General features: G+C 41.6%; 2 protein-coding genes across 4 annotated transcripts in view; one reads left to right on the top strand and one right to left on the bottom strand.

Annotated features, from left to right (window-relative positions):
- Positions 1–66: 66 nt before the first annotated feature.
- Positions 67–15,896, bottom strand: part of LOC139618506 (phosphoinositide 3-kinase regulatory subunit 5-like) — a 78,896-nt gene continuing 63,066 nt past the window's right edge. Inside the window, exons 1-18 of one of the 2 annotated variants that reach the window (XM_071474472.1) lie at positions 11,497–11,801; positions 9,082–9,184; positions 8,354–8,454; positions 8,187–8,255; positions 7,907–8,045; positions 6,677–6,746; positions 6,292–6,469; positions 6,044–6,215; positions 5,793–5,861; positions 4,856–5,691; positions 3,420–3,545; positions 2,773–2,904; positions 2,576–2,669; positions 2,390–2,466; positions 2,174–2,273; positions 2,007–2,089; positions 1,783–1,901; positions 67–775 (exon numbers count right to left, since the gene is read on the bottom strand). In XM_071474472.1, coding sequence (XP_071330573.1) covers positions 628–775; positions 1,783–1,901; positions 2,007–2,089; positions 2,174–2,273; positions 2,390–2,466; positions 2,576–2,669; positions 2,773–2,904; positions 3,420–3,545; positions 4,856–5,691; positions 5,793–5,861; positions 6,044–6,215; positions 6,292–6,469; positions 6,677–6,746; positions 7,907–8,045; positions 8,187–8,255; positions 8,354–8,454; positions 9,082–9,181 — 2,613 coding nt within the window. In that variant the 5' untranslated portion in view covers positions 9,182–9,184; positions 11,497–11,801 and the 3' untranslated portion in view covers positions 67–627. Of the gene's footprint in view, positions 776–1,782; positions 1,902–2,006; positions 2,090–2,173; positions 2,274–2,389; positions 2,467–2,575; positions 2,670–2,772; positions 2,905–3,419; positions 3,546–4,855; positions 5,692–5,792; positions 5,862–6,043; positions 6,216–6,291; positions 6,470–6,676; positions 6,747–7,906; positions 8,046–8,186; positions 8,256–8,353; positions 8,455–9,081; positions 9,185–11,496; positions 11,802–15,896 lie in introns of those variants that run through there. The other variant, XM_071474470.1, reaches the window with a different exon arrangement.
- Positions 13,505–15,896, top strand: part of ntn1b (netrin 1b) — a 50,880-nt gene continuing 48,488 nt past the window's right edge. The window contains exons 1-2 of one of the 2 annotated variants that reach the window (XM_071474475.1): positions 13,506–14,546; positions 14,711–15,755. In XM_071474475.1, the coding sequence (XP_071330576.1) occupies positions 14,741–15,755 (1,015 nt within the window). In that variant the 5' untranslated portion in view covers positions 13,506–14,546; positions 14,711–14,740. Of the gene's footprint in view, positions 15,756–15,896 lie in introns of both variants that reach the window. The other variant, XM_071474476.1, reaches the window with a different exon arrangement.

Here is a 15,896-nt window from a genome sequence, read left to right as displayed (position 1 = left end):
CTTCTGTGAGGAAGTTCAGGGGAGGCGATTACTGTCCGAAGAGTGAGAACAAAGACTGACCAGAGCTGAATGAAAAATTAGTTTATTTCAACAGTCTGAAATAATAATAAAAAAAGAGAACATAATGAAATGCAATTTTAAAAACATATAAAAATGTATTTTCATTGCTATCACTTTGAAATAAATAGCTTATTTTATTATACATTTCTTTAACAAAGAGGTTTTTTCTCTGTCATGGATCAATAGAACGTACACATTAGTAATCAAGTAATCAGTTTTATGGTGGTGACAGCAGATAATTGACATCTGATGTCTCTCAAAGCCCTGCTGGGACCCTGAGACCCTGTGAAATCCTCCATACAACAACACCAACAACAACAGTTAATACACAGTAAGACAGACAGTAGAGTAGAGAGCTGGAAAACACTCCGCCCTCTGATAACAGTGTGACACACCTTGATGTCAGCTACAGGACAAACCTGAAATATAAAGTGTGTGGGTTAACAAATGTCACCCTTATTATTAGTTCTGCTTTCATTTTCAGTAGCTATGTGTTGCATCCTGTGTTGCTCCCTGTTTAAGTAACATACAATTCCCCTTGTTTGGTTCAGTGCAGTACAAAGTGTTTCAGGAATATGAGGCAGAGAAGGAGGTGATGGGAAGGCAGAGCAGAGAGCAGTAGGACGGGTGTAGAGGCTGCACTTGGCCTGGTAAGGGCTTGTAGGACCTCCAGTCTGAGCTGCTTCCTGGTTTACAGCACAGAGACACCTCACACCTGCAGATACACAAGATACAGCTTCTTTGCATGTGTGTCGACATAATAAATGTAAATGCATGCAGGTGTTATGACTCAGGGCTGCACGATATGTAAAAAAATTCATACTGCAGTTATTTTGACAGATAATGCGATTGCAACATTAGTCATGTTTTCAGTTGGAATGACGTTTTTACTTTTCATATTCATTTCATATTGGGTCTTGTGCCAAACAAGCATGTTCCCTTATGTCTGGAGAATATGATTTGTAAGCCGGGGCATCTCTGTAGCACCACAATGCTTATGGTTCTAACAACGCACAACAATGTTGTGACAAAAAAAAAATCACAGTTCCTGCAATTTGGATATTGCACTTGGCCATATTGTGATTTCAATTATATAACTGTGCAGCCCTAGCAGTGACTAAAGCAACTAAATGAGTTTACTTGATTATTTTATTTAAGTACAGATTTCAGTTACTTGTGCCTTACATGCGTGTTTCCATTTCATTCTTCTTCACACTTTTACGCCACTTCAGTTCAGAGGGATGTATTGTATTTTATACTCTGCTACATTTAAATGCTGCTGCTAATTACTTTTCACAGTATGAAGGTTCCTACCAGCACTAAAGATCGCTAACTAGCACATAACCCCCTGTAAAAAGATGAATTATAATTTGTATAGTTTAGTTTTGTGTATGGATTAAACAAACAAGGTCTAACGTGTTAATCAGTGAGCATCAGGAGGATTTTATTGTTGGAAAGAGTCAGGCCACCAGTCTTTTTGCTAAGCTGAGCTAATACGCTGTTGTTGTAGCTTTGTATTCAACTGACAGATGTGAAAGTGGTATCAATCTCCTTGTCTAACTCTCCACCAGGCAGACAATCAGCATATTTCCCAAAATGTTGCAGTATTACTTCAACTGCACTTTTGAATGCAGGCTTTATACTTGTAATGAAGTGTTTTTATGTTATTGTTGTATTGGCAGTTTTATTGATATGATCATTAGTGACGATGCTGTGTTGTACCTGGTCACACTCTGGATGAACTTCTTCTCATCCTGATCCAGACACACGGCAAAAGTCGTCCCATCATCTCCACCATTCACCTGCACCTTGTCCACCTTCGCCTCTGATATTGAGATGTGCTGCCAGAGGGAATGTGCATGGAGGAGAGGTGTAAGGAGAGGGGGTGTTTCAAAGGGAGGGTGTGCATGAGATTGTATTTTGTATCGTGTAAAACCAACATTCACCTGGTTGTAGTACTTTTTGGACTTGGAGCACTGCCTCTTCAGGACTTCAGTCATCGTCAGCTGCAGACTTTCTATCCTTGAATCTGGACAGAGAGGATTTGATTTACTTAGAAACACAATGCAAACAAAAAAAAACAGAAAAGAGAGAATGGGGCTGTGGCAATCACCGTCACATAGATGCTCAGACTTCCTGCAGGCTTTGTGAAGATTAATTGATGTGCAGACGATCTCTGTCTGAGTCCACTGACTCCTCCCACTAACAGCCACCTGAAAGTGAGTGAAGATGTGTAGTCCAGATAAAAAAAAAAATAAAAAAAAATTTCCAGCTCTGAAATCTTGTCTTATTGTTTGAGTTACAGGAAATCTGCTGGTGGGAACAATACCTTGTTGTAGGCAACACTCAGTGTTAAAGGGACAGCCTCTCGTTCCTCATCAATGCCAAACCTTTTACTAGCTGCACCTGCAAACAGAATACAGTACACATTAGACTGTGTATAAGTGTGTGTGTGTGTGTGTGTGTGTGTGTGTGTTGCTGTGGCTGTCTGGGTATGTCTGTCAGAGTGACTCACCCATGGCTTTAACAGCTCTGGTTCCAGCAGAGTGCCCGAGCTCCAGAGAATGAATGAACACTTCCCGTCTCCTCTCTCCTCCTGCCAGGGTCAGCTGGAAGAAACAAAACACTCTGTGAACATTAAATGTACTTTCACATTGTGTGTGTGTGTGTGTGTGTGTGTGTGTGTGTGTGTGTGTGTGATCCTCTTCTGACCTCAGCCTGGTAGAGCTGAACCAGAACGGGCTGGTCTGCATGTCTGCAGTAATAAAGCACCAGGTCAGCCAGCAGGGGAAGACGCTCCATACTGCTACTGCCCTCTGGGACACCACCTTCCTTACAGGCAGTCTGGGTCAAAGGGAACACACATGGGAATTTACACATTATTATAAATTAAAACATTGTCAGTTTTTATATTTTCATGAGCCATTGTAGATTTAAAGTAGCTTTTTTAACAGTGGCAGAAACAAAAGTGACAGATTTAAAGTTGGGTAAACATCAACAGTAAACACACGTTTCATCCAGAGGAAGTGAGATTAACTATGAGGACACATTTTCAACACATCAGCCATTGAAGAGTACTCCAACCATTCAGTATTTCCTTTCATTAAGTTGGTGGAAGAAACCCAGGCCAGTCAAAGGTAAAGTAGCGAGGTATTCTAATTTTTAGTCCCTAGTTTGGATCGAGCAATAAATACACTAGATCCTTCATTTCCCATACTGCAACTTGGTAGTCTCTTTTCATTGGAACCTCCCTGTGTGATATAATGTGCACCCTCTGTGAGCTCATCATGTTAGTGCAGTTGCGTCCCTCTGTACTAATTTAGTGCAGCGTTTGGACCAGAGAGACGTGAAGAACAAACCTGACAAAGGACGTCCGAGGACAGACTGAGCAGACTGAGGACGTTCCGCTCGTACCAGGGATCCATCATTCCCAACATCTGGGCTATATGTGCGGTACTGTTCTCCAGAACAAGCTCATTAGACTCCTATCAGAATGAAGGAATAAGAACTTGTTAATAACATTTCATGTCATTACAATGTCTGTCTATGATTTACTACTGAACTATCTGCACCACTTTCTATCAAGGCATCAAGGGTTTATATAATCAACTGTGACTGATGACTTTACCAAGAGTTTATAAACCATTTAGGAATGATTTATAGATCCATTATAAGCAATTAATAAAAACAAACTTCAGCCAGGTTGATCATTTTCATCCTTTTACAACAGAACTATTTATTTCTTTATTTATTTGCTGTTAGATTAAATACATTTCTACAGTGGACCCTTTGAGCTCTGACCTTCTGGAAAATTGCTGCAGAGAATTTGGACCAAAATCCATTCGTTACCAACAATATTAATATTAAATGATATGAACACAAGCTATTAAAGTCTTGGATTGCTATAATAACCCCTTTATTAACTTATTAATATTAACAATTAATAATAATATAATAACTAAGTAAAATAAATAAATAAGTTTGCTGTTTGCTTGTAAGACAGTAATAAACCTGTGGTCCTTATTATTAATGACTTATTAATATTTATAACTGTACGCTTCATGCCTTACCCTTTATTATGTTTATTACGTGACTGTAAATTAAAGGTTTATATCTGATATAACCCATTACATGACAAGCCAGAATGTAATCAAAGGCTAATTTAAGAAACCGATTGATAAAAATTAAACTTAAATTTACTTTATTACTGCTCACATGTGGCGCTATGGATCACAGTCACATATTGTGTTATTGTTATTTTGTTATTTTTTCTTATACACATCTCGTCTTCTATTTCAGAGGACTGTCAAGTAAGCGACAGAACCTTTGGAACTGTCTGTCAGAACTTTTCATAATAAAAGCTAAAAGAAAAGAATTGCAGAAAAAAAACAAACTTTCTAGCGCTTTCATTTTGTAGACAAGATAAAAAGACAAAAATCACGAAAGAGGAAGTGATTCAGTGGGTAACTGTTGCCGCCATGACAGAGTGCGCAGATGCCTGATGGGACTGTTTGTGTCTGTCATATTCTCTCAACATGGATAAAAGTATAATGAGAATCTTCAGGCGGGTGGAGATTCTCTATTTCTACCTTAGCTAGAGCTTAATGTGAGAGTGTCAGTTCAATATTTTAAGATTATAAAGAAAGGCCAGATATTATTGGTGGTGGTGGCTGCCAGTTGCCAACCACTGATTTAGACAGTGGTATTGCACTAGCTCTGTTTGCACAAGTACACATTTACATATACATTCAAAAAGCGGTATCAGCTGAGATGTGACAGTGACACATGTTCTCACCACAGACGTAGCGGCTTTAGTTGAACTTCCTGTTTGCCCTTCAGTTGGTGTGTGCCCTGGGCTTCCTGTGGTTCTCCTTTTGGTGGGTACAAAGTAAAACTGCAATTTGCAGGTCTTGGTGAGTCGGGGACATTTCCTTTCTTTCTGCTGCAGGTCGCTGTAGGCCCTGGCTAACCTGCCGGCCTCTTTGTCACCTCCAAATACCACCACTTTAACCAGGGTCGGTGTCTCTGCCACATCCCCCTCATCACAGCTCAGGATCGGCCTCCTGCGGACGCACATATGCTTCTGGGGGGAAAGAGGATCCAAGGGAGCAGAAGACCCCTGTTGATGGTGGATCTGTCTGGACCTGGAGTGTTTGAGCAATGACCCGGTTCTTTGAAGGTCTTTGGTGAAATCATTACGACAGCCCATGCTCTGGACACGGCGGCAAACGCTCGGGCTGCGGGGATTCTTGAAAAGCATAGAGAGGCGCTCAACGCCTAACAGGGATCTGGACTTCTTTTTGGGTTTTTTTCTGGGTTTTGGTTGGCTGTCTTGTCCCTCCTCTGTGTCCTCATGCACTATGTCCTCAAGTCCACTGAAATCACTCTCCACACCTGATGAGCCGGACGGCACAGACCAGCTGGAGGAGAGAGAGTAGCCGGAGTCCCGAGAGGAAGAGGAGGCAGTGGAGATGCGGTGGTTTTGAAATTCATCCAGTTTGTTTCCCTCCAGCTCATCTTCCTCATCCACACTGGTGTCATTATTATCATCCTCCTCTATTTCTGATTTTAGGAAACAGTCTTCAGTTGGATCCAAGTCCGGCTCACTTAAGAGGATGTCATTCAGAATATCTGCACGAATGTAAAGAAGAAAAACAATTTGACTTTTTAAAGTCGAAGACAAATCTCTAAATTACGATGCAGGCATGCAGAGTTCAAACTGAACCAATTACCAAAGTTGTTGTTCTCCCAAGAACATGTGTGACATTTGGGGAGAGGCAGCATGAAAGTCTCAACAGCCCCTAATGAGAGGAGGTGATACTCAGATTAAAGAAGCATTGATGTTTGAGATCAACATTGAAGAGCAGGTTCAGCAAACAAACCTTTTCCCAACATAACTTTTACTCATTGCAACAGTCTGGATGTGGCATTTATTTACCTCCAGTTTGTCCATGACATTGTGTTTTTGTACTTTCTGTCTTACCAGTATCCAGGCAGCCATCAGCAGAAACAGGAACACCAAGGCCTTCTCTGAGCCTCTCCATGCTGTTCAGTAGACCCTGTCTCGCTGTGCCGAGATCTGCTGTGGAGGCTGCCATCTCCATGCTCTCAGTCACCTCCTCCAGGAGCTGCTCCAACTCCTTAGGATGCTTCGTCTGGAGGAACAAGAGGCTTGTTTCAGGGTACAACCAAAAATAAATAAATAAATAAATAAAAGGTACTCTGTGTTACCTGCAGGGTAGTGTGTAGTGCCTGCATGTTGTGTTTGGTGCCCAGAACAGCCTGGAAGCTGTGCCGGATGAGGGTGATGGTAACATCTCTGTTGGAGGGCTGGATGCTACGCAGCTGCCCAGTAACAGACTGGACCTCAGGAGGGACGTCTTCATCCGGGCTCACTAACAGTACCGTCCTATTAAAGACACACAGGCGCACCCACATACACATATACAAGGAGAACAATTATGTGACAATCCTAAATGACATATCTCAAATTAAATTTCATAAAAAGTTGCATTTTTGAAGTACCATAAAGAGGTTGAAGATGTATAGAAACAGAAACAATGATTAAATCGTTTTAATGGCATTTACAATGTAAATATAGTCTGAAATAACTTACATGGTTTTAGAGCTGTGAATCTCAGGGGAAAACCCCTGCTCTGTCCTCACCAGTCTTTGAAATGAAATGCCTGTCCCACAAATAGACACAGTTTAGTACACATTTAGCAGATGAACACTGCCCCCATATGGTCACAGTGATACCTGAAAAAGGACAAGGCCAGTGGTGACAAGCCTTCCTTTTTAAGGCAGAGATGTGGGTTTATAGAGCTCAAGAACCCTTCATCATCAGCACCAACTATCATCTTCATCAAATGTGTTCATTTGAACAGATTTCAAACCGTATGCTATTTAACAGTGTAACAGTGGACATTAATACATTTGTTTTTTCACACAATTCAACTGCCACTGTTAAGGTTGGTTTGGTCAAGTTTGCATTTGTGCTAATGGAAGGAGCTGGACGTTTCAACCATTTATCCATTACTTTTAGCTTTCTCACCATCGATTAATCACCGGCTAACTATTAACAATTTCTCAATCACTTTTAGCTAACTATTTGAACCATTTCATTAGGCTACTTTAAGCTAAGTATTTGAAATATGATTTATCTTTTAGCTAGTTCAACAATGTACTCATTACGGTTACATATTTCAACTGTGGAGCTATAACTCTTAGCTAACCATTTTAACAAAACTTTGAGCTGACTATTTCAAACATTTATCCATTACTTCAAGCTATTCACAATAGCTTTTAGCAAACTGTTAATCTATTACTCTATCAGCTTTGTCAATGTATCCAATAGTTTTTGCTCCCATTAATTACCATTAACCATTTTAGCTAAGTCACCATTAATCCAGTACATTAAGCTAAATGTTTCAACTGAATGTTTTTCATTGTCACTGTTGTCAAGTGCTTGCCTTTGAGTCTCTGTAAATAATATAAACTAATAAAGATAACTTCTGTTATATAAATAAAACTACTTTTAGCTATATTTTTAGCCATTCATCCATTACTGTTATCTAACTGTAACTCTCTGCTCGCTTACTAACTAGTTTACACCCCTGATGTTTAGGTGTTACATGACTCAGTATCAATCAACATCAAATCATCATTTTTATTTTTATCTTTTTTAATTAGCAGAGTTATAATCTTTTCACCTGCCCTGTGGCAACTGCATAAGTACCCCCTGGGGTACCAGCACCCCTGGTTGGGAATCACAACAGGAATTTGATTGCTCACTTTTCATGTCTGAAGGAAAACAGTGAGATAGTATCTGGCCTTTTTTACCTACCTGGCGCTCTGAGCTCCTGCTGGATGATATGCAGCAGGCGTTTACTGGCAGAGCAGCAAGGCTCAGGCCAGGACAGGAAGCTGTGGAACAACAGGTAGGCCTCCTGCAGCACGCCACAGTCAGGAGCCACGTAAGGAGCCTGAAAGAGGCAGAGGACAAACAACTGATGAGGTTAAAAAAGAAAGCGAATAATAGATTTTACTGTGTAATGAATACCCAAAACTGAAATGGGAAGAGTCTGTGCTTGTATGTCTACTTATCATTAATTATAGCCACTCACTTTTAGGAGGGTTGAAGAGAACAAGAGAGAGAGGGGCACCACCTGTTCATACTGAGTCTGCTCCAGCACCTGTGAAACAAAGAACAATCCTGAACTGAAACACACTATCACTCATCACATTTCACTCAACATTATGGAAAATGAAGTTGTTTTTTTCTTCTCTTGACCTCTTTTGTTTTCCTCAGTATTTTCTGTAGAAGTATGAGGAAGTTGTGGGGATCTCGCTTCACAAGTTCCTCCAAACACCACCGGTTTATGCACAGGCCAGCTATTCGGACGCACAGAAACACACAAGTTGTACCAATGCCTATTTCTCCTTTTAGGTTTCACTCTGATGACTGGCAGACAAAAAAATGATATTACTTAGATACACAACAAATATTTAGAAAGGGTCTGAATGACAGAAAAATGATTACACCACCAAAGCTCTGAATGAAGGTGGTATTGAGTAAGGATTTCAAAATAATAGCATATAGCAACATGTTACGCCTCCACATTGTTCGTCACTCTCTCACTCTTCATTCTGTGTGTTACCACTTTCACTTCCCATCTGACTCTATACAATGGACAGTATGTTCCCATTTGATTATCTGATGTGTGTTTTGGTTTTTAATCTGGTTGCTAATTATTTAAAAATTACTTACTAAATGACTGAAATCATCATTTAACTGATATTAATTAATATTATGTCAGTGAAATTCAACAGGACTTCTCAAACTGTTCTCACAACGTCACATTTTACCCCACGATTGGTTTTAACATATCATCTATGCTTTTAACAAGATGTATATTTCTGGTTCGAACTGAGGACCCATATTATGTTGTCTCTTATTTATTTTCAGCATTGTTTTTACATTATGTGACTGTTAAAAGCAGGTATGGGACTGGGTCTTACCGTTCCAGAGTTGTTTGTCAGGAGTGTCAAAACCCAAGTCACAGAGGCAACGCTCAAGCACATGCTGGATACGATCCTCTGTGCATGAGCTGTGCTCCATCTTCTGCAGAGACATCACAACATCCACAGACAAATACAGAAGATGAACCCACAGGAAGTCCCAAAATAAAAACAAGAATTAGATCCTTTTATTGTGCTCCGGGAAACCAATTCATTATGTCTCTTTAGTAGTCCAAACTTCCTGTCACTGCTGTTGCCAATTCTTTACAACCATTGTTGTTCCTGACCAGAAACAATCAAACACACTTCAGAGTAAAAGGCTCACTCGCACAAACAGAGATGGAAACACAAACGTCCACAGAAAAGACGTCAGGGCAGAGAGTACTGCCTGCCACTTCCTACCAAAACCTGTGAGTCATAGACTGTGTGACTGGACCGGAGGTGAGCTGGTCAAAACAGCCACCACAACTTCAACTTTTTCATTCTTAAAATTGCCTGCTAACACCAGATTTCAAATGACTCACAACTAGCATGGAAATGAATCTTACGAAAGGACAACTTCCTATTTGATCCTCATTAGTTGTCTTTACTTAGTTATTCTATCAACTAAAGACAAGTTCTTTATAGTTATAACTTCAATTTTCAAAGTAAAAGAATCATTCGACACTGTGAAGAAAACAGAGACTTTCTGGAATTTGCATACTACAGATGACATGATACCTGTGGCCGGGCTGCACGCCCATTTGGTCACAAGCACCTAAAACCACAGTGACCACACAACCAAATAGTCAGCTTTGAAAACAGCGTTTCATTGGGTAATTAAAGGTTAAAATCTGCGTAGATTTTGCATGCCAGTGCTTCCTTCAGTGTCTATTGTGATTAATAAAAATAATTTAAAAAAAATAATCAAATCAGAGTGCCATGAGACATCCCTCTTTCCCCCGGGGAGTCTTCAGTATGTTTGGTTTCCAGGATGTTGATGTGTACACGGAAGCGGTAATTGTGCCCAGATGTGGCAGACACATCACTGTGATCAGAGTGAATTATGTTTGTAGTGACATAACTGGAAAACTGTGGTCACCTGTGCTCATCAAAACAGGAAAAGGCCTTCAGGGAAGCATGTGATGTGACTTCATACTCTTTAAAACTCTACCTGATTTCTTTAGACCTGTGGAGAAACTGCATCTTAACTAGTTACACACATTCAATAAAGAGCGTGTGCACAGTAGAGAGGATATCAGATGAACTCAAGTAACCTTCATCAACACCACCTACCCACTGTTTCCAATACAAAATGTTATTCGTGTCTTTAACAAACTGTTCAAACTATTTAGCTAACTATACCAACCCTTCACCTGTTATCTATTTCAACCATGTATCCCGACATTTAGCTGATTATTTTATCCATTTTTCCATTACTTTTAGCAGATTACTTCCACTGTTTATAGATTACTATTAGCCATTAGCCATCTACTTTAACTATTTATCTTAGCTGATTTTTCTGCTTGCTTGCTAAACAGATTTCATGCATTCTCTACATATGTTGTTATTATATACTAATTATCTTTTTTTTTTTTTTTTTTTTTTAAATGAATTGAGGTACCCCACAGTATTTTGACCCCCTGGTAACTGCAGAAGTCTCCCTGAGGCACAAATCACTATAAGAGAAGATGAAGAATTAACTGATAAAGACATGTGGTAGCATGCACACACCATATTAAACAATGAAGACAAGGAAATGCAGAATATGTGCATCACATTCATATCATATCACATTCGCAGCAGGCAACACCTCTGCTCTTGGCAGTACCTGGCATATCCCACTTCAGCAAGCAAGCCCATCAATTGTCTACTGAGGAAGCAGGTGTTAATCCATTGTGTGTAGTTAGGCCATATTGTCCGGCCGTGCCATGCAAACATGACTGTTGCTTCCAATGCAAAAAATAGTGATCTCTGCTGGTGCTTCTTTATACATTAGGTTATTTAAATGCAGATGCTGTTTTAACTGTGCATGTTAAAGTGAAGGGAAGACAACAGAGTAATAAGACTCTTCTCAGCACCTCAATAATAATCTATTAAATAGTTCACCAAACATGCTTTATACTGTGTAATCCTGGTTGCTTTGACACCAGCTTAAGCAGCTTTTAAGAGAAGGGGAACAGGAAATCTGCAGAGCTTGAATAACACTTTGCAGTTAGATCTGATGAAACTGGCGTAGCAGCGGCATCGTCCTACCAGGGAGATGATACATGAAATGATAAAATACTGTGCTTTCAACCTGAGGAAGCCTGATGACATATGATACAGGCACGTACAGATACACAGAACATACTGCAAATATGTTGAAACATGAAAAGAGAAAGAACTAAAGAATGACTTAACAGAGTGACACACAGAGGGAGACTTAACCCTTACCTGCAACTGGAGTTATCAGTGTCCTAGATCCCAGATTGACCGCAGCTGAGATACACCAGTGGAGGGAAACAATACAGAGACCACATCCTCCTGTGTTGGTGCTTTTCTAAAATAGACCCTCTGACTGCACAGTCAAGAGAGCGTGTGCTGCAAAACAGGAACTGTTGAGTCTTTATGCTGCGGTGGTTAACATGACATTGTGCTAATGATCAGTATAGGAGGAGTCCTTTATATGACAGACCCCAGACCTTTGACAGTTTGTTTAGGACATCATTGCATTGTTTAAAATCATTCGTGAAAGAAAGGAAAAAACCAAACAACTTTATTTGATGATCTACTTAAACATAAGGTAACTGTTTTTTGTATCCTGGTGGCAGTTCCAGTGGAAAACATTGACTGGGGAGCTGGCTCAAGTATATGCGACATGAAAACATCACATTCTCACTCAGATGAGCTTCATGCAACACACCAGATCAAGTCATTGGATGTCAGCTCACCTCTCTGACAGAACTATGCTCATCCAGCACTGGCTCTACCCAGCCTGGTCACTCACACCTTCAGACTGACAATATGTCATCTATCACAAATGCCTGGTCTGAATTTCCTGTTCTTTGCACATGTGCATTGTACCCAAATACTGTTGCATCCTATGAACATTTGCACTGTGTATTAATTTATCTCACTGTGCACTTATCACTCTGTCTTTATCTGATTGCACTGAACCTTTCTAACAACATCACTGGTGTCTTTGCACACATACATAAATATGAGGGTGCATACATTTAAGGGTTGAGGTAGTGTGTAAATTAATATTTTTAATGCTCTCCCCTTGTTTGAAAGCACAGTTTGCCTTTCAGGGATTGACCAACAACAAATGCTTGTGCAATAATTTTGTTTCCACTCACGAATGCTGCAAAATGCATTCAAATTACTGCAACATAACAAAGAGAAAATAAATAATATTCACATAAAACAGATGGTAAAGTCATGCTGTGTGCGATCATGGCCATTTAACAGACTGATAATCTACAAGTCAAATCAGATCACATTCACAGACAGGTGACAAATCAAAGGAAAAGCCAACATAAAGTGTCTTAGTCAGGTGCTGGGCCACCACAGTCTCTACTGAAGTGTCTGAACTCTACTGGAAGGATGAACTTCATTCTTCCAAAACATATTCCCTCCTTTGAGAGCACAGTCTAATACGTCTTTCCGAGGTGTCTCATAGGTATTCAACCGGACTGAGATCTGGTGATCATTTTCATACTCATCAAACCATTCAGTGATCCCTTGCACCCTGTGGATGGGGACATTATCATCAGGATAGAAATATTTCATCAGAGGATAAAAATGATCACTCAGAACTTTGTATTGATTTGCAGTGACCCCTCCCTCTGAGGAGACAAGTGGACCCAAACCATGGCAGCAAAATGCCTCCCACAACCTAACAGAGCCACCAGATCCCCTCACTTGTAGGGGTCAAGCATTCAGGCCTCTTGCTGTAGACCACACATGCACTCACCCACTTGTGGAAAATATGATGAAGGATGTCTCATCTGACAATATCACTTTCTATGAACCAGTCCCTCTGGCTTTTGCACAATGAACTCTCAAATGTGCATTTATCTGTGTGTTGAGGGGTCCATGCTCTGCAGCTCTACTATGACAGGATGCTGTCACCGTCAGATCATGTCCTGCACTGACTTCTGCAGTCACCTGAGGAGGAGCTGCTCTTCTGTTTGTCCTTAGATATCGCAGAAAAGGCAAAAGCATCATGTCCACAATGTCCGACCCTATTTATTGATGTCTTTCCCCATAGATCTAAATACAGATGTCACTTAAGTCTCTGTTCCTATTGAAACACTGTGCAGCTGCTGTGACTGAAACTCCTGCCATCTGTGCACCAACAGTGACCCCCCCGCCCCCCCCCCCCCCCCCAAAGTCACTTAGATCTTTTCCTCTTGTCACAATCAACTGGGCCTGCTCAGCATTTTTATACAAACCACACAGCATGATGGCATGTTAACTTCTTAATTCTACCACGCAGTGCACCTGTGTGGAGGCATCTGCATTCATTACGTTTCTCCACTCATTTATTCAGGCTCTTCCTTTAATTAGTCACCTGTCTGCATAGCTGATGTTCCCATCTTGTATCACCACTGTTGGCCAAAACTGGTAAAAGAATAAATGTGTAAATATTGAAAGAGACTAAAATGAGAAATAAATTCCATATTTAAAAACATATACATGAAACTGTGTCATTTTAATTCTACAGAGGTGGAGAGTAACATTATCAGACATATTTACTTCCACTTCAAATGCTGCAAAAAAATGCACCCTAATTGCTGCAACATGGCCAAAAGAAAATAAATATTCACCCATAAGGAGAGAAGAGAGGCAGATGTCATGTGTCACATGCCATTTCCTTGAGGCTCACTGATAACTGCAAGACAGCAGATGATTTCCTTTGAACACATCGGCTGATTGTAAAGATGTGGCTTGAAGGTTTATGGTAAAATCAGCAGTCAAACCCATCTGGTATCTGATAATCTAACCAAAACACATCCTGCTGCACATGTGTAAGATGTTGTTTCTTCATATCACAAGCTTTCGCTGAAGCTCGTATTCAAGTAGAGTATAAGTATTTATTAGCGTGAAGTTCAGCTGGTCTACCAGAAGATGTCGCTGCCCCCCCTCCCTCCGCAGAGACACTCAAAAGGCTCCGACTCCTCTCCTCTGAATGAGTGGACCCCCTTTTCTCTTTGACAACAGAGAGGGAATGGGACAGAAAGAGATAGAGGTGGGCAGAGGTGTGACTGAGTGGACAGACAGAGGCAGAGGCAGACTCAGAGCCAGCTGGGCATTTGCCATATCTTATTTTTATTATAGGAATTTCAAAGAAGGGGGGACAAGCTGAAGTTGCAGAGCAGTAGTTCTTTTTCGTGCGTAAACGGGATAGGTTGTTCTCCTAATTCTTAGGAGTTGTGCTACACTTTCAGGCTGAGGAGTTTATTTGGAGGTAGTGTCCTGGGTGGAGTTTTCTTTGCCTCGTAAGAATATTTCATACACATTTACATGTTTCGCCAAGTTTTTCCAAATATCTCACTGGAGCATCATTGAAGTGTGTTGTTGTCTTATACTCGCATTGACTTTGTCTTTCTCATAATTCCTCCTGTGTTATTAATCCGGTTATTTTATCTTCGTTGCATTTCAGCGCCAGAGCCCCTGCGGTGCACGGATTACAATGCAAAGGATTCTGGAGGTTTGGGTCACCTTGGTGACAGTTTCTGCGCTGACCGAGGGGGTCTTTGCAGGATACGGGCTGAGCATGTTTGCTGCGCAGTCTTCCCCTCCGGACCCGTGCTATGATGAGAACGGGAACCCGCGGAGATGCATCCCCGATTTCGTCAACTCCGCTTTTGGGAAGGACGTGCGCGTATCCAGCACCTGCGGCAACCCGGCCGCCAGGTACTGCGTGGTGACCGAGAAGGGAGAGGAGAGGACGAGGGACTGTCACACATGCGACGCCGGGGATCCCAAGAAGTCCCATCCACCTGCGTATTTGACAGACCTCAACAACCCCCACAACCTCACCTGCTGGCAGTCTGAGAACTACGTGCAGTATCCGCAGAACGTCACCCTCACCCTGTCGCTGGGCAAAAAGTTTGAGGTCACCTACGTGAGCCTGCAGTTCTGCTCACCCAGACCCGAGTCCATGGCCATCTACAAGTCCATGGACTACGGCAAATCATGGGTGCCGTTTCAGTTTTATTCTACTCAGTGCAAGAAAATGTACAACCGGCAGAACAAGGCGACAATTACCAAGCAGAACGAGCAGGAGGCCATCTGCACGGACTCCCACACGGACATGCACCCTCTGACAGGCGGACTCATCGCCTTCAGCACCCTGGACGGCAGACCGTCGGCGCACGACTTCGACAACTCGCCGGTGCTGCAGGACTGGGTGACGGCCACGGACATCAAGGTGATCTTCAGCCGGCTTCACACTTTCGGAGACGAGAACGAGGACGACTCGGAGCTGGCCCGCGACTCCTACTTCTACGCAGTGTCGGACCTGCAGGTGGGAGGCCGCTGCAAGTGCAACGGGCACGCTTCAAAATGCGTCAAGGACAGAGAGGGGAACCTGGTTTGTGAGTGTAAACACAACACGGCGGGGCCGGAGTGCGACAGGTGCAAACCTTTCCACTATGACCGACCCTGGCAGCGCGCCACGGCCAGAGAAGCCAACGAGTGCATCGGTAAGTCCTTCACTGTGTTTCCTTCACTGTGGAATTATTATAGCGCTTGAAATAATTCTGCATTAAATTATATTATCCTAATCATTTAATAGATGGTGTCAAAAATAAGCCACTTTTTTATCACAGTGTTCAGCTTTTACG

This window comes from Trachinotus anak, unplaced genomic scaffold, assembly GCF_046630095.1.
Source record: "Trachinotus anak isolate AG129_WGS33_773 ecotype Australia unplaced genomic scaffold, CSIRO_AGI_Tana_v1 ptg000003l, whole genome shotgun sequence".
Classification (NCBI taxonomy): domain Eukaryota; kingdom Metazoa; phylum Chordata; class Actinopteri; order Carangiformes; family Carangidae; genus Trachinotus; species Trachinotus anak.
The sequence above is the reverse complement of the archived record's forward strand: the minus strand, read 5'-3'. Positions and strand labels throughout refer to the sequence as shown.